The following is a 19096-nucleotide window of genomic DNA, read 5'->3' as shown; positions in this document are numbered from 1 at the left end:
CATTGGTGTTTCTATAGCAACAGTCTTATGTTTGCAGCGCTGCCCCAGAAGGGGAGGGACGGTGGAGAGCAGGCAGCATTTCACAGAGCAAGCACAAACACAGAAACACACGCGAATCAAATTACTCCAAAACAGCACTATAATGCTTGTGGGTCCAGTTTATTCACAGACACATTTACAATTGAATCACTACTTTGCATATGAAATAAAATAAGATATATTTTGCCACAAAACACAGATGTATTGAGCTTTCTGCACCACAGCGCCATCTGGATTTGGAATAAAAAAAATGTAGAAAAATCATTGATCCCCAAAAACATTACAAAACACTACAAATATAGTCAAAATACCTGAGAACATCAGAGAGATAAGCTGGTAAATGAAAGGATTTTAGTACATGACCTTACGAAAATATAGAAAATGCAGTCCTGCATACATGCAAAAATACATCCTGACTTAGTCCTCTTATGCCAAGTTATTCATCCGTGATTGCAGCATAACAAAGCATCTTACAAATCACTAGCCTTTCTCTTGGTAGGTTTTTTGGGTTGGCATATGGTAACACTCTTCGAAACCTCAAACCCTGGGTAAAGGGGTTCGTCAAATGTCCCATGGAATGTGTGCAGGTGGGAAAGGGTTCCGGAGGAGACACTGTAGAAGGACAGGGTTCCGCCTTGCCAGTCCAAGAACACTCCTAGTCGCCCAGAGTGGGAGCGAGGAGCCGGGATGTGTTCAGTCTCGTTCTTGTGTTTGGCGAGGTACTCGGAGACATAGCATTCAAGACTCCAGGACTTGTTGTTGCATCCGAGCCTGCTCTCATCCAGTCCGTCCCTGCTAATGCTCTTGTACGCAACGCCAATCGAGGCCCGTCCATTCCATTCAATTTCCCAGTAAGCCTTTCCAGTCAGTTTCTCACTACAAAGGAACTGCTGACAGTGCTTGAATCTCTCTGGGCAATCAGGGCGTTCCTGGTCTGACTCGTGCACGTTGACTTTTTGGTTCTTCCACGATAGCTTTCTGTGGGCTGTGTTTGGGTTTAAAGTGATTTTGCATGCATCTGAGAAAGTAATTGTCAGTTGAAAGTTATTGTCAGTTGTTTATTCGGGTTAACCTGGGGTTAGTATATCTTGCTAGAGTTCAGATTAGCGGCCACAGAAAAGATTTCACAGAAAATATGCAAACAGTCAATTGTGATTGGCTGACCGGTGTATATATGGAATAATGATACAAAGCATGTCATAATAATGGATGTTGCCCAAAGACCATCAAATGTTTATTATTCACTGTGTCAAGAAAAGAAACATGAATTGTAATGTCACTCACATTTCCGTAATCCAGACTTCAACCAGTACTCTGCCTCTTCATCAAAACTAAAAGAGAAAAACAGGAAATACAGGTTAAATGTAATGTTTTTCCTCACATAACTATGGTTACCAAGCAAAGAGCCTCCTAGCCCAAACAGATTGGCTTGCCTTATTGTACACCGTTGTTTCTTCTGCATTTTAGAGAGTTTGGCCCTTCCCTCGACCCCTGGGTAGTTACGACTCAGGTCGAGCTCTTTCAGGTAAGAAGAGTTGGAACAAAGTGCAGAGGCCAGTGCCTCACAGCCAATCCTTGTAACGCCACAGCAAGATAATCTAGGCAGATATAGGAAAGGAGAGAGAGGAAGGAAGATACAGAGAACAGGAGTGTGTGTGTATGAGAGTGTGGGAGAGGAGAGGACTGGTATTTAGCAGATGCTTTATTCCAATGCGACGTTCAGACAACCTGCAGTGTTGTTACTGTGCATCAGTGTGAGTGGTATGGTGTGGTCAAAAGTAATGCTGTGTAAAAATAGACAAGAAAAGCTTTTTTTAACATACTTTGAACAAAGTGAGTTATTATTTTGAATGTGTTGGTTAAAACATTACTTTAATTAGTTTCTCAAGCTAATTTCTCAACAGTTCTCCGTTTATGTATTTTGTATGTTATCAAGATATGTCAAGAGCTGATGGAAGGTGCCCATATGTTAGCTGTTAATAGGCCTAGGCTACCTGTTTATTGCAGTATTGGTTTATTTCACTTGATTGGTGTCAAATCCCTAGTCAGTCAGCTGTCCAGGCTGTGAGATAGCTCTGAACTGAGTATATAACATGTATTCATTAATTTCATTCATTCAACTTTTATTCAATTCTCGGGAATTCATTGAGGGTAGCCCCTCATTCTCAATGATACCAAGACAACATGTTATTGTTAAAGTAACACTGTGGAACAATTTTACCTTAACATTTAATATGGAGAATGGCCTCTGTGCCATTGCCATACCAGGGTCCGTAGGCATATTACAGCGATATGTAAGTTTCTGGAGCCGCCAGCTAGGGGGGCGTGAGTACTACTTTCTGCTGGACTAGTAAGAAACGTATTTGCTGTCTTGCTTTGTCTTGTGTTGCATTTGGTTGATGTTTGCCTATGTTAGGAAAATTGTTGACTCGCTAGTTTGTCATAAACAAAGTAAGCAAATTCCAACAGGTTTCGCTAGGTTTAGCCGCTAGCAAGACATCTCGTTAGTGATGTTAGCAAGTTTGTTATAACACGCCTGGACAATGATGCTAGTAATAAGTGCTTATTTGGCTTATTCGGCTTATTTGTAACGTTATTGTGATAGCTATGTTGGCTAGCTTGCCACCCAAGTTCCACTAGTGTCAGGATATTCCAGGTTTTAGTAAGGTATTAAGCGATAGTTGACTAGCTGTGCAGCGGCGTAAACGTTAACTACCGTACAGGGAGTTCTTTGTCCTTTGTTGTGGGGCTTTAATATGACAGAAACTTGCTACCTGCATGGAGTTCTCCAAGGTTGTTATGCTACAATCTATACGTCCCCTAGCCTAGCATTCAAAATGACAGAAGACATCGATAAGATAGCTATGGAACTCTATGTGCATTGAACACAAGCCGAGATGTCACTCTCATACTCACTTTGACTAATAAGTTCAACTGACTAACTCAGGAGAATTAGTGTTCAAAAAGAAGGGGCAATAGGCGGAAAATATGAAGCAACTGGCTTCTGAATACAGGGTGTGTTCATGTTGAAGTTTACTCAATATTAGTATGTACTGAAAGGAATTATTTCTATATCCTAAATGTATCGGAGACTCAGTCAGATTGTGATGAATAACCAAGTCCAGGTTTATTCTTTCAATGATGCGCACCAGAGGAGGAGAGACCTAGATTTCACTGAGTGTGTTCACCTGAATCTCTTTCACTGTCTGTCTTTTGGGAAAGCACAGAATATAAGCTGTGTGCATGCCAGGAGGGGTGGATCCCTAAATGCTAATTATTATATGTCTCTAGTCAGGGCAGGAAGCTGTGAGGGCTTTCTCACACCTCATGTAGGCCAGGAACAGAATACACATGAGAAGTTTTTACAACTCACGAAATCCAAAGAACACTAAAATGACCACTAGGTCAGATATATTGAATTATTGACTATGGAATATATTTATTAAACTAACTCTCAAATGTCGGTCCCTTCAGTACCCTACTGAAGGGACCGGCCATTTGAGATTTTAAGTTAATAAGGATATGCGATAGTCAATAATTAAATGTATCTTATACCTAGTTATAATTGTTACTTTTATTTGGATTTAACTAGCATGTAAACATTCCTGGGTAAGGGTACTTTGGGTTGACCTGAGGAGTGAGGTAAGACAAGACTCTGAATCTTCAATATATGTTATAAATCTAAATACTATTACTACTCAGTATCGATGTGTAACCTACTCAATATTGGAGTGTAGCCTACTCAATATTGATGTGTAGCCTATTCAATATCGGAGTGTAGCCTACCCAATATTGGTGTATAGCCTACTCAATATTGGTGTATAGCATACTGAGGTACTCAAAGGTAAGCAAATCGATGTATCCCTAGTAAATGCCAGTGGTGTATTAATTACATTTATTTCAAATATGAAGTAGGGTGTAGTATGTATGCAATATTTTATACTAAAGGAAATGTTGCTCAACACTTACCTCAGTTTCTCCAGTTTGCAGTTTGTACTCTTCAGTCCAGCACAGAGAATTTTCACCCCTGAATCCTGAAGATCGTTGTCACTTAGGTCCAACTCTCTCAGTGCTGAGTTTACAGACTGTAATGCTGAGGCCACAATGTCACAGGAGCTCTCTGAGAGTTTACAGCCAACAAGACTGTTAAATAAAAAAACAAAAATTACATTTCACATGAATGTGCTTGAAAAATTAGTTTTTAAAAGAGGAAGCAAAAATACATTTCCTGCATACTGTCTCCACTTCTAATTTAATGTTTTTTTTGGACTCGGTGGAAACATTTTAATTTACTGAACCACTCACATAGCCTTACTGCAGCTTTTCACTGCCGGAACCAGCCTCTTGCGTCCCTCGTCAGATGTGTTGTACTTCCTCAGGTCAAACACTTCCTGCACCTCATCAGAGAACTGAAGCATGTAGGCTAGTGCAGAGCAGTGTGCTGTTGACAACACTTTGACAGAGCCTTTCTCAGCATTCAAAAATCCTTGGACTTCCTCACGGACCGAGCAGTCGTTCATTTCACTGAGGCAGTGGAAGAGGTTCATGCAACGTTCTGCTGAGATATTCTTCCGCTGCATTTTTTTCAGGTTGCCGATTATTTTTCTCATAGTCTCTGAATCTGACTCTACATTGGGCAGCAGACCGCCTAAAAGTCTTTGATTGGTCTCCAGTGAGATGCCATGAAGAAAGCGGACAAACAGGTCTAAGTGTCCATTTTTACTGTCCAGTGCTTTGTTGACTGCAATTTTCAGGAAGTCTTCCAGTCCGAGAGGCTCAGGCACAGCTTTTGTCCTCTGAGCCAGAAAGGTCATGATGGGGTTCAGGTTCTTGCTTATATAGCAGTGAAATGCATAGAAAGCAGCAAGGAACTCCTGGATGCTCAGATGCACAAAGCAGTAGATCTTCTTGTGGAAGGTGTTCACATAACAGGTAGGTTCTACCTTCAAGATCTCTGTGCATATCCCAGAGACAAGGGAATCATTTGCGTCAATTCCACATTCCTTAAGGTCCTCTTCAGAAAAAATAAGTCTGGCCTTGAGCAGCTGTTTAAAAGCCAGCTGAGCAACTTTCAAAATGACTTCTCTGTTACACTTTAGAAGTTTCTGCCTGTTCCTTTCATATTTACCATGGTTCTTCTGATGTGTCCTGTCAGCCTGAATGAGCAAAAAGTAGCAATACATACTGGTAAGGGTTTTGGGAATTTCCTTGTAGTCACCCCGACTAAGCATGTTCTGAAAAACGGTTGCCGCGATCCAGCAAAACAGAGGGATATGGCACATGATATGGAGGACCCGAGATGACTTGATGTGTGAGTAGATGCTTTCGGCATGGGCGGTGTTGCTGATACTGTTGTGGAAATATTCCTCTTTCTGTGGGTCATTGAAACCTCGAACTTCAGTAACTTGGTCGATGTGCTCAAAGAGGACCTGGGTGACTGCTGCTGGTCGTGAGGTTATCCAAAGGAGAGCAGAGTCCATCAGTTTCCCTTTAATAAGGCTTGTGATCAGGACGTCCACTGTGGTGGGCTGGTTCATGTCTGCTACTAGCTTCTTGGAAAAGTCCAACTGAAATCTGCTTTCATCCAGGCCATCAAGGATAAAGACAGTTTCACTGCTGTTGTAGATCTCTGGATCCTTAAGCTCAGCAAGTTCTGGGTGGAGCTCGATGAGAAGTGTGAGAAAACTATATTCTCCTGTAAGTAAACTGATCTCCCGAAAGGGTAAGAGCAACATGAGCTTTATGTCACGATTGGCTTTGCCCTCCACCCAGTCAAGGATAAACTTATGCACAATAACTGTTTTCCCTATGCCAGCGTTTCCTTTGGTCAGCACAGTCCTGATGGCTTCATCTTGTTTGAAGATATCGTTGTACTCAATTTCCTTACCATTTGGTTGAGCCTTGGCAGCTGAATCTATCTGGCATATTTCATGCTCATTAACCACACTAGCCTCTCCTTCTGTGATGTAGACTTTTGTGTAGATTTTGTTTAAGGGTTTCTTCTTCAGTCTAGTTTCATTACCCTCCACGATATATCCTACTTGTTTCTCCAGTCTCTTTTTCACAACATCCAAAATTCTGTCAAAGACACATGCAGAATCCACATTCGCATCTGTTTCAGAATAAAAATAAATAAAAACACACACACAAATGAGTATTTGATTTACTGTAAAGTACATGGTTACATCTTCAAAATATGACCATGAGCATAAGACATGAAAGCATTTCTCTACCCTCTTTTCTTTCGCCCATCTCATTACTGAATGTAACAGGTGCATTAAAGTTGCAGTTTGTAAGTTGTGGTGCATTGAGAAGACCACCATTGTTGGCAACATTGGCATTCCTTGAGGTGGAAAAGACAGGTCCAGGTTGATTCCCTCCTGCAAGAGTGGAACACATGGAATTAGAACAAATACAAAGCATAGTGGGCACTGTTCCTGTGCGCTCTGCCTAATAATGTGCTGTCTGCCAAACATAGCGTCTTGTCTGATGGCTAAAAAGCTCCACTTTGGTCTCATCAGACTACAGAACTTTCTTCCAATTGACCATAGCGTCTCCCATTTGCCTTTTGGCGAACTCTAGACGATATTTAATATGAGTTTTCTTCAACAGTGGCTCCCTTCCATACAGCTTTGATTGGTGAAGAACCCGGGCAACAGTTGTGTATGCAGGGTCTCACCAATCTCAGCTGCTGAAGCTTGTAACTCCTTCAGAGTAGTCAAAGGTGTCTTGGTGGCCTATCTTACTAGTCTCCTTCTTGCACAGTCACTCAGTTTGTGAGGACAGCCTGCTCTAGGCAGATTTAAGGGCCTTGGACCCTTTTTGTATCCTTCCCCAGACTTATACTTTTCAATAACATGTTCTCTGATTTGCTTGGAGTGTTCTTTTGTCTTCATGGTGTAACAGTAGCCAGAAATACGGATTAACCAGTGAATGGACCTTCCAGACACAGGTGTCGTTATACTACTATCACTTGAGACACATTCACTGCACACTGATCCCCATTTCACTAATTGTGAGACTACTAGCACCAATTGGCTGGACCTCTGTTGAATTAGGTCAGTCACTTTAAAGGGGGTGAATACATATGCAGTCACTTAGTTTACATTACATATTTTTATTTAATTGACATTACTGTGTAGAAATCTGTTTTCACTTTGACATTAAAGAGGGCTTTTTTTTAAACAAAATTGTCAAAAAAGCCAACTTATATTGACCATGATTGATTTATAAAAGCAATAAAAGGGTAAAACATCCAAGGGGGTGAATACTTATGCAGGGCACCCTGGACATAACCTTACCTGTACCCGAATATTTTGCAGAAACGGACTTGCTGATTTTTGTGTGTTCGTAATTTTCTGTGAGTGTGTTGGAGGAAGACGACATTCTGGGTTGCTTAATACACTGTGGGAAATGTAAAAACATGAAAATATTAGAGAGGTTAAAACAACAACAAAAAACCACCCTGCTCTTATTGCTGGCTGGTGCCTGAGAACTGCAGGTGCATGATGCTAGTACATGCTAGCCGATGGAGGCAGTTTGCTTGCTTTTGGACTAACCACCTGTGTACCAAACCGAGCTAAGTAAACATTTATTCTTCACTCTACTGCTGAGTTCCGAGTTGTGCGTTTGAGTTCAGCCCATCACCACCACTTCGTAACACGTTGCTACTTTAAAATGGTATCAGCTGATTAAAGTCAACGAGCCTTCTGAGCATTAGAGGTTTAACCCTGTTGACTTTGACTTACACCAAATGACAGGTAAAAGACATGTAATTGCAGAGACAATGCAAAACTAAATGCATAAACAAATATTTAAATGTCATCTTTTCATCTCTGCTATATTTAGAGACAGATTTTCTTCCATGGTGGGCACTCCTGTCAATAGGCTGTGCACCTGGCTCCTTTTTCTTCATTTGGCCGTGTTTCTTAATAACGTAAAAATACGTTTAATGCAAACAACAACAACAACAACAACAAAAACCACCCTGGTGGGTGTTCGTCGTACTTGGTTTAGTGACAAACCTGGATAAGTTAACTCAGAGTAAGTGGCAAACCTCCTAATAAAAGAACCCCCATTGGTTCATTCTCCTAGCAAAACAACGTCAGAGGGCTCTTCTATTAGGAGGTTTACCACTTACTCTGAGTTAACTTACATTTACATTTAGTCATTTAGCAGACGCTTTTATCCAAAGCGACTTACAAGGTATACACATTTTACATTTACACTGATGGCACACTGCACATCAGGAGCAATTAGGGGTTCAGTGTCTTGCTCAAGGACGCTTCGACAGGGTATCGAACTAGCAACCTTCTGATTACTAAACGACTTCTCTACCCCCTGTACCACTGTCGTCCCCCTTATCCAGGTTTGTCACTAAACCACGTACGACAAAAACCACCCTGCTCTTATTGCTGGCTGGTGCCTGAGAACTGCAGGTGAATGATGCTAGTACACATCACCAAGTCAGTGTAACCCCATTGCAGAGTCACCTATGTTGCCCATGGAACTAATTCATAATAAATATGATAAACAGCCGTTTAGGAATGTAATTTAGCCCTGTTGACCTTGACTTACAACAAATGATAGGTAAAAGACATGTAATTGCAGAGACAGACGAAAAACGCAAGACGAAATGCATGAACAAATATATAAATGTCACCTTTTCATCTCTGCTATCTTCAGAGACATATTTTCTTCCGTAGTGGGCACTCTTGTCAATAGGCTGTGTACTTGGCTCCTTTTTCTTCATTTGGCCGAGTTTCTTAAAAATGTAAAAAAAAATGTTTTAAATGCAAACACACTTAACTTCAGTTATGTGTATATATTCACTGGTTTTACAACACACGCATGGAGAGGGAGAACACAACCCTTTCATTAAATAGATTTATATCCATACATCCAACACATAACCATATACGTATCTAACACACACACATTAATATGTGTTAGATATATTGATATAAATCAATTTAATGAAGAAAAAAATGATTCATGATTATTCATATGCAATTGCAAAATAACTTTTTTGAGCAATCAAAAATGTGCAAAGGTATGTGGAAATGTATTTCAGTCATATAAAATCAGTCAATAAATTCTTAAACGCAACATACCATTGACTATAAAATAAATAACAAAACCTGGAAGAGAAACTCATGCAGCAGTATGACCCATATAAAACTATGCATCGTACATACAGTAATCATGTGTATGTGTGTGTGCGCGTGTGTATATGTATGTGTGTGTGCGCGTGTGCATATGTGTGTGTATATGTGTGTATGTGCATGTGTATGTGTGCAATAATGTCATTAACTCACCTTCCCTCTAGGGTCCATCGACCTCGATGTTGACTGTTTTGCATGTTGGAAAAGGGACTCCATCTTCGCAAGGATGCTGTTGGGTGAGATGATGGTCCCTGTCTTATTTGCTCTGTTATATTGTACTCTTAAATTCTTCCAAACTTTGGAGCAAATATTTTCGTCTTTGCCGAGCTTCGTAGCAATCACTATCCAAGAGCGCCATGTCACTTTGAATGTCCTGTAGTCTCCCGGATAAAGTAGATGCATATGGCGGCGCACTTCATCGATCAGTTTTTCTTTAAATGTTCTGTCTAGGGGCGTAACAAAACATTGATACACTTGAGTATTGCAATATTATGTTTTGTGACACTGCGTTGATTCTCAAAAACACTATTCATCTTTTTAAATAACAGTTTGTATGCAAAGATTTGTGGCTGAAAGTTAATTTATTGTGTGTAGATAACAGTGTCATAATCTATCTTGAGCCATTTTACTCTTCCATTCCAACATAACAATGTAAACTGAGACAGGAAGTAGCATAGATTTAGATTTCAAAGGGGACTCATTTTATTTCGGGGGCCTACTACAACTTTACGTTCCAAAAACACATTATTTTTCTCAGACTGTACATCTCACCCTCAGTCTGAAACTCTCCTGTGTCTTTAACCACCCTGCTAGGCAGAGAGTGAGGATTGTGTTATTAGATTGTGTTATCTTGTAACAAGGGAAAACGGCTGGAGTTCAAACGAGCTGTTAACAGGCAGCTTAGAAAAGTGGTTTCTGTGGAAGACAGCTCTTTGGGCTTTTTTTGGGCCAGAGTCGCAAATTCCATTTCCAATATACTTAATGGTAGAGTCCATCTAATATAAAATAGGACACACTTGTGCCTGTGAAGCTGGTAGCTCAAGGAAAATGTTCAAACAAAACAAGGCTGATGCCTTCACACAAACCAAACATACCCTTTGAGGTCGCCATGGGGTGTGCTGGCTGAGATATCAATCCTAGTTCAGACCAGTAAAAATGAATGAATAGAAATACATAATAAAATACATTTATTTTGAATAAATAATAATAAAAACATAATTCTATTAAAAATGTGTATTATGTGTTATACATAAATGCAATCATAGGCATACTTTTTAACAACTATACAATTGTTTCAATTATATTTAAAAGTAAAATCTGTGTGTAGGCTTTTATAGATGAAACCACCTAGACCCCCCCCCCCTCCCCCAATGTAACGCCTGATTAAACACATAGTACCCTGAACATAACCTTACATGTACTGGAAAGTTGTGTAGTAAAGAACTTGATGGTTCGCGTGTAGAATTAACTGTGAGTGTTTTGGAGGAAGATGACATTCAGGGTCGCTTCATACACTGTGGGAAATAAAAAATAAATAAAAAGCTCTTATCACTGGCCGATGCCATGGAGAACTGTAGGTGCACAATGCTAGTATAATAAAAACATAGTTCTATTGAAAATGTCTATTATGTGTAATACATAAATAAAACATATTTGAAACCACAAATAAATTAATAAATATCCCCTACCAACAACTGTTGGCAGCTCAACATATCCTTTGAGGTTAGTGGTCCAGGGGCTGCCTCGCTGTTGCAGACCTGAAGAAAACAGACAACTCTCAGCCAAAACAAAGCTTGAATCAACAGTGAGGAGATTTTGACCTTAAACTTGGTTACCTTCTGTATTTTATTCTAGATACTTGTATTAATGGGTTGTGTGTAGAAAAGGGCAGAATATTTCGAACACATATCATCATGTGTTTGACATATTGTTATACTGCTAGTCACATTGAGTATCATGCTATCCAGCCTAGGTGAACCCATTAGAAGCAAATCAAATAACTAAATACTAGAGATTATTATTATATTTATATATTATATTATTATTATTATTATAAGACTAAATAAAACTTTAACTGTAAATTGAACGTAATACCTGTAAACGTAATACCTATAATCTCAGTCAGTTTAATTATTAACACCCCCACCTCCAGGTTCCGAGGGTTAAAGTCCACTGCGAGACTGTACAGTTACATAAAATCGCATAGTGAGCAACACATTTGAAACCACACGTATTTTATTATTTTATTTGCCATAGTTTTCGCAAAATCATATGAACCCTTAGCCATCTGACTTTTGGAACCATTTTAACAGTTGGTAGTTGCAGTTTATATACAGTGCGGTTAATAGGCAGGAAAATAGTCTACGGTATTTAACATGTTTCACACTGTAACCTGTAGGAAGCCTACAAGCCAGATCCATGTCCATATCCATTACTTAATGCTGCCATATTACGAGCAATCCATCTGCTGCCTAAATGCCGCCAAAATGTTTTGATGAAATGCCGCCAAAAGTTCCTGCCAGGAAGTATTGGGGTGAGGAGCTATGCAACAACAACTCTCACAACCATCAGACACTAAAAGACAACAACAAAAATGTGAAGCCTACATGCAGACACTTTGATGACAAATTCTCAATCGGTGTATTGTCCATTCAGTTGTTACTAAGTTTCTAAAGATAGTAGAGGTCCGGAACTCAGTGACCTCATAGCTGGTCACAGGCATGAAAGCAGGTAGCCTACAATTCAAGTGAATTCTACACAGGCCAAATTCTATTCATAGCCAAAAAGAAAAGAACAAACAAAACAACTACACCACTCAACACAACATTACGATATGGCTGAGCTATTCAAATACAGTTAACATTAGGATAACTAACCTTAGCATTACTATAAAATGTAGTCTGCCTGCAGAAGACAATGCAAGGGGAAACATAGCCTACCTTCGTTTTGAGTGGTGCAAATTGAATTACAATATGGTGCAGTAAAGTTATATAAGAAGGTAAGTAAGCCTACAAACAGTGTGTTGATTCAAATGAATCGCGATCAAATGGTTCAGTCAAAACCAGAAGACCCTGAAACTCAGTCCTGCGCAAAGCAACTACTGACACGGAAAAGAGACAGTTCTGTGCTACAGATCTGCATATCAAGTCCTCTATAAACTTCCCCGGTTTATGATTTGTAGATCGCGCATCTGCGCACTAACGTCTGACTATTTGCCCCACGTCAGCGCATATAAATGATGACGCTTTCATGAACAACTGGGAAGTGGGGAAGTTCCGAGCGCCGAGAATACACCTGAACTCCTGTCGGACTCGAAACATCTCACTAAGAAAATGGGAAGTTTTTGACAGCTCTGAGAAGGTTTGTCGTCACCTGACATGCAAACGTTTGTGGTGAAAGATAAAATAAATGCTCTGCGCACAAATATGTCACTTCATTGTTTATTTACGTTGTACTCATTACCGCAGGTGATTGATGTTAAAACTATACATTGCAGTTTACTTTTGTGTAATTGCAATACAATGTTAACTTAACGGCTGTCCTCAAGGCTCAAAATATGAAAATAACCGTTCGGAAGCATACACCTGAACGCCTGTCGAACTGGGAACATCCCACTAGGAAAGTGAGATATTTCTGAGAGGTCCTAGTAGGTTTGGTGTCACTCGACATGGCAGTGTTTGTGCTGAAAGATAAAATGCTCCACCCCAGCGCACAAATCAGTCACTTCGCTGTTCATTACGGTCGTACTCATTAGCATGTGATTGTGATGTTAAAGAAATAGTATGTGGCAAAAATGCAAATAACTTGCTGAGCAGAGACACAACAACATTGATGGGGCTTGTGAAGCGCATCGAAGAAGTTCACAAAGCATTCGGTGAGCACGGAACTTTGAAAACAGAACCTGTTAAAATCCTGTTAAAAGAGATACGTAAGTATTACGTTAATGCTAAAGTGATACGTTTGATTACCCGCCTGTGTTACCTCCACGTTTGTTCAATAGAGAACTTTGCACTTAAATACTTATTGAGTGGACGTCAGTTCTTTACAGTATGCAGAGTTTCCACTTTACAGGCAGCTAGAGGTGGCATTATCGTCAAATGAATATTAATGGCCATGTGACACATAAACACACCTGCCTTTTCAACTAGCTGCCTAGGCAGTCGGACCCCCGCACGAAAATGTGACAAAAAAGCTTTCTATACAACGGTCTTGACAGCCTATTATTTCATCATCTTAAGGCACCAGCTACTCCCTTCTTTACAGTGTCAGATAATTACCTAAAAATGGCAGTTACTCCCTTCTTTACAGTGTCAGATAAGGACTTTAAAAATGTTAGTTCCTCATGTACCTGTGTACTAAATCTTCTGTGTGTCTCTGAGTGCACCCGTGGGAAGAAATGGTGCCACAAGTCTCTTGAGTATGTTTCAACACTAGTCACATGACTAGTTTCATGAAATGAAACTTCCCTCCACCTGTTCCCTCCCTTCCCGCTACCTGTTTCTATGACACCAGCAGCAGCAGGGCGTTTTTTTTTATTGAATGGCTACTAATGTTGTGGTGAGCATGCACACAGACACATAGACACATAGACACATAGACACACAGGCACACAAGCACACAGACACACATAATATAACTCACTAACACCAGCCAGTATTGGGGTAAGGTCGTCCTTTTTTTCTTTAAAGTGATTTGGCAATCAGAACAGAGGTAATTTAGTTAATTACGATAGACTAACCAGACAAACAATGTGTTAAGGGTACAGTCAACAATTCTGGTGAAAGTTTACGGCATTTGTCCTCATGGAGTTAAGCCTATTTTCTCCTCCTGTATTAATGTGTCAATATCTTTAGATTGTCAAACTGGATTATTTTGTATGTGCTTAGAATGTTGTTAGTTGTGAAGTTTATGATCATAAAACAAATTAGTCATGATAAAGAAATAGTATGCAAGTATGCCTTTTCAGTAGTCACGTTAAAGAAATAGTATGCAAGAGTTTGCCACGTTATAGGCAACTAGAGGTTTTGTTACCTTCAAATAAATCCTAATGGTCATGTGACACATGAACACACCTGCCTTTTCAACTAGCTGCCTAGGCAGTCGGAACACAGCGTCTATGGAAATTCCAGTGGAATGTTGTGTCAATCCTTTTCCTGTTAACTGCTCATCTTCATAGACAGAGATGTCAGTTCGATTATCTAACTCTTATCTAGAAACTACACGCTTACAAGAAATGCGGCAATGTGACAAGCAACAACAGGATACGCTTTATAAGCAGCGGCGTCAGTTCAATTGTTATCATTTTTTCTAAGCCTTTGCACTGGGCTCTGATCTCAACATTCTTCAAGACTTCACACCAGTAGTCTCAATCTTCCGGCTGTAAGCTCTTTGCCAAAGGTAGGTTAATTATACGTAATTAGGTAAACAACTTTAACTACATAGGTCTTTTTTATAATATTTGTGCTGCTGGTGTATACAGTTGTGAAAAGTTTGCATAGAACATACATGCCATGGTGACTGGCAAAAAAATGTTAACGCCTTCAGGTTCAGATTCTGCTGGATGAGTGAAAATATAAAACATGTCTGGTACAGTCTCTGGCCAGGGACTCCTGTAACTCCTTGCAGATGGTGTGGGACTCTGCGGAAAACTTTGTTCAAACACCCCCATGTAATCCCAGCTGGAAAGTACGACGAGGGGTGATGGGTGAGAAGGTGGAATAGGTTTAATAGGTGTTCACACCGGGTACACACAGGGTAACCTCCATTATGATGCGATGGTAATGGAAACAATGGTTGACCTTTTTTTCTATCTACATAAAATGTCCGTAGTTCGTGTTCTCAACATTTTCTGTTAGTGTTATGAGAAAACTAATCATAATCTTGTTAGTCAGATCGTTTTGGCTGAATAGCGGCCATGATGCGTAATATAGACTTTTAACGCTTGATAATTCATCGAGTGCTTAGTTTTATGTAGGCTATGATTTTATTGCTTGCTTGATCGATTGTATTGCTTGTGAGACCAGGTTGTGTGAACACAGGGCGTATTATCAATGAGCAAATAAACTGTGCCGTCTGTAAGCCTACATCAATACAAATAAAAGGTTGACGAAAGTACGACGTTTGGGGATACTGAGAAATCAGGTGTCGTGTGAACATGTATTACAAGTTATCATTGTCAGCATTGGTGAAAAGAATGACTTTGTGTTCTTTACGTGTTTGTTCAACAAACAATGTTGAAAGAGTTGCATCTTTCCAGCGTTGATATAGAAATGTCTTGTCTGTCAATGAAAGCAAACATTTGTCTGACTTTGCAGCCAGCTCTCATGGTTCACGTCCACACCAGTATAATTTGATTTCCCTTAGTATGTGTCACTGTAATTCATAATTGCAACTAATTGTACGAATGTGTCTGATCAAATGGCTCTGCCCTCCTCTCTGTTACAATATTCTCCTTAACTCCCTACATTTTTTTTAGGAAGCCTGATATGCCTTGATGTTTTTGTATATTATCCTAAAAACATTCATGCACAAGTGGCATATATGTAGAAGATTAAAGGGGGGTGTTCTTTTTATGACTCTAGGTCTAGGACAAAAACTCACAGAGCTTTAAAGGCATATTGACAACAAGAACAAAAATGTACATATTCCTCCACAGGGATATGCAGGTAAACTTGATGTCCTTGTGTCTGTGCTGTAATAGTGTATATCATTAAACAATTCTTCGCAGTTTACTTTTGAGTAACTAAGGTAATGTTAGCCTTCTTGTAAGTAGAGGTTTGTGTGCTGAGTAAGCCCACACCCTGACCCCTAGAAGTTATTTTCTATTTGGACCAATTTGACCATCGACACTGAATCAAGAACACCGCAGCAATGCACAAAAGGGTTGGATCTATTTATTTTACAGGTATACAACCAACAGGTAAGCTCATTTAATAAGACACTGGGGGAGGAGCAGTACTAGGCTGGTTTAAAGTGCAATGTGCCCGACTGAGGATAACTAGTTAAATAAATACATTTACAATTATATACAAAGAAAGGTAGATTTAGTCAACATGATTGCAAAACTTCAGTTCATAGCTGATTTTCTTGAATTAAATTGGCGTAGCTTCATATGCCGAAGAATGTTTCACTGCATATAGGTTGTGTTGTTTGCAATGTTCATGACATGAAATGAGACCAAAGTTTAAGGTTCCATCCGTCCCAACTTTCCCTGGAAGGAAGGAAATACCAGTGCATACAAAGCAAAAGTTAAAAAAATTAAATAAAAAATGAATAAACAGTTTTAATACACAGTTTTAATTATAGCCAGATGTACTCATGCTTTTATGATGGGGACGTGATTCTGGTAAGATTCATAGTTTATGCATTCAGTCCGCAGCTTAATGTCAGCTTTCCTTCCTACATTTGGGTGCAGCAGTTGTGTCTAGTTAGCTCTGTATTTTATCTTTAAACTCCTCATATTTGTGTCAGTTTGTTCTTCTTTTGAGAAATATGCATCTCTAGGCCTGTCCATGTTTGACACTGCCCCTTTGATATGAACCCTCAAGATGAGGAAACCCTGGACTATTCTTAACAAGTTGATAACGTGACCGCGGTTGGTGGGCTTGGTCAAGCCGGGAAATGACAAGCTACCCTGGGTGTGTTGAGCGTGCTTCGTAGTATAAGCCCGTAGTATAGGCCTCTCAACAAGAACCGGTTCTCAATTTAAATCCCTAATGGTGATACAATGGTAAGGTTGTCATATATTTTTGGCCACTGGTGGGAACTCTGGCACTGTTCCGAGTTTACCACTGAAGACAAATGCTGGTAGTGAAACACCCCTCTCATCAGTCAGAAAACACACAGAAGAATCTGATATGAAGTACGGTCAGAAATGTTGAACCTAAGTTATTGCATATTTACATTTTGGTTTATTATGATACAGTGGGGATCACCTGAGATAAACCTTATGTTAGCTGGCTAACCAGTTTGCAGGTTGACTGGTAAAGAAATCTGGTATATGCCAAATAGATTGTATAGGTGAAAACTAATGAAGAGCTATTCACTCAAGTTACCTCAGGACTCCGGCGTTGCAAATAAGTATATTTATTCAACAACAACAAGCTTGTCGGGCTCACCCACGTCCTGGCAGGCCAGAGAGATGCTCGGGCCCACTCTCAGAGAGAGAGAGAGAGAGAGAGCCCGGGCTCACTCTCTGACTGCAGCAGACGAGAGAGAAGTAAAATAAAACACATCAAACAAGGTTTATCTAAAAAGAAGTTAGCGTTCTCTGACGCCAAAACACTTTGACGGCAGGGATAACCACGTGGTGACTTCCGAGGTCATCTTACAATGCTTTTTGCAACATAATGCATCAGCAAGGAAGAAAAGATGGACTACTAGTTTTTCTTATCAGCCCTTGCTTACACACACACAAACAGAAGGTACACTTTTAAGCACATACACAGAGTTAGAAACGTCAGCATTTAAGAATAGAGACAGAAACGTCATGTTTTAGCTCTCAAAGGCATATAAATAACACACATACATACTTGATTAAAGTCAGAGTTTTACATTTCCTTATCAGCTATATATAAATGTGTTACGTTATTTTCAACAAGTTGGGGTAATTGTTTGTAAATAAATCTGGCCCACGAAAGGCATAATACTTTAGTAAGATTTCTTTCTTTCTCTTTCTGTCACACACCTTCAGAAGTCTATCTGTTTGGCTGTCTTGGCCTGCTAGCATGCAGCGCCATGGAAACAGCTGTGGTGTTCCAGATAGCCAATGGGAGGTCTGGCTGGTTCAGGAAGAATATCTTTCCCATCCTAGTACTACTGAGAGGGCGGAGTCATTGGGAAACTTTGATGACAGGTTCTCCACCATTCTCCTATTTATTTACAGTGTGTATCAAGTGGTAGTAATAACAATAATGATGATAATATCATCAACAACAACAACAACAACTATAATCATCATCATTATCATCATCATATTCTCATATACATAGTATAACACATCATATAATCATATACTTTTTCCCTCAAAACGTCTTTATTCTTTCCCACTCTCTATTTAGACTCAGAGAGAGAGCAGGCAGTAGGGGGCACCGTTGAACATGGGTTTGCCCATCATCATCATCATCATCATCATCATCATCATCATCATCTCGTCCCGGAGCTTTCAGAGTCTCTGCTGAGAGACCTGGCCCGGATTCGCCAGGACTTGTTCAGGATCCGGCGGGAGCAGACGCTACTGGGCATGTGGAGAGAGGTGGGCTGCAGCGTGGACCGGGGCTACCTGTACCTGCACTGCATGGTGCTGCTGGTAGGGGGCGCTGCACTGCTGACGGAGTGGAACAAGCATGTATAGCAAACCAACCACTGTTGTTCTTCGGTCCTCATGGTATGGATGGGAAATGAGGCAGTAATCACACATACTGGAGCAGGAAGGTGCAGGGCATGTATGTTGTGTGCAAATATTTGTGTGTGTGTGAGTGTGTGTGTGTGTGTGTGTGTGTGTGTGTCTGTGTGTGTGTGTGTGTGTGTGTGTATATGTTTAATGCTGGGTAATCAGGCTAATGGGAGCCATACTGTGTGTCCCCGGTGCTCTGACATCATGTTTACATTTCAGAGGGCCGGCCTGTAATCAGCACACAGCTGAGATACTACTAAAGCCCAGCAGGACCACCCATGCCACCACACACACATACCATATACACACACACACTCACATTCATACTCATACACCACATACACACACACATGCATACTCATACACATGCACAGACACAAACACATACACACACACAAATAAGCATATTTCTGTCAGTATTTGGACTCTGTTTCATCTGTTTCTGTTTTGACATGTGTTTTTGTTGTGGTAGCCATGTGTCTGTGTTGTGGTAGCCATG

At 40.2% G+C, this 19096-nt stretch overlaps 1 protein-coding gene across 1 annotated transcript; it reads right to left on the bottom strand.

Moving 5' to 3' along the window:
• Window positions 1-509: 509 nt before the first annotated feature.
• On the bottom strand, window positions 510-12285 carry LOC116219111 (NLR family CARD domain-containing protein 3-like). The gene is made up of 13 exons (XM_031562065.1): window positions 12143-12285; window positions 10892-10960; window positions 10619-10717; window positions 10298-10339; window positions 9357-9649; window positions 8702-8803; window positions 7341-7443; window positions 6273-6419; window positions 4345-6151; window positions 4009-4182; window positions 1473-1637; window positions 1324-1370; window positions 510-1057 (listed from the first exon to the last, which is right to left on the bottom strand). Exons 4-13 carry the CDS (start codon window positions 10311-10313, stop codon window positions 510-512), a joined length of 3402 nt encoding a protein of 1133 aa, XP_031417925.1. The 5' UTR covers window positions 10314-10339; window positions 10619-10717; window positions 10892-10960; window positions 12143-12285.
• Window positions 12286-19096: the final 6811 nt, after the last annotated feature.

The sequence above is a fragment of the Clupea harengus genome, chromosome 24 (assembly GCF_900700415.2).
Source record: "Clupea harengus chromosome 24, Ch_v2.0.2, whole genome shotgun sequence".
Classification (NCBI taxonomy): Eukaryota; Metazoa; Chordata; class Actinopteri; order Clupeiformes; family Clupeidae; genus Clupea; species Clupea harengus.
Note: the sequence above shows the minus strand (reverse complement) of the source record. Positions and strands in the feature narration are given on the sequence as shown.

Excerpts from the sequence above, each read along its gene's own strand:
- LOC116219111 (XM_031562065.1), bottom strand. Across the intron at positions 6,152-6,272 it reads GATGGGCGAAAGAAAAGAGG|ATGCGAATGTGGATTCTGCA; the intron begins GTAGAGAAATGC and ends ATTCTGAAACAG. Across the intron at positions 1,638-4,008 it reads TGCAAACTGGAGAAACTGAG|ATTATCTTGCTGTGGCGTTA; the intron begins GTAAGTGTTGAG and ends ATATCTGCCTAG.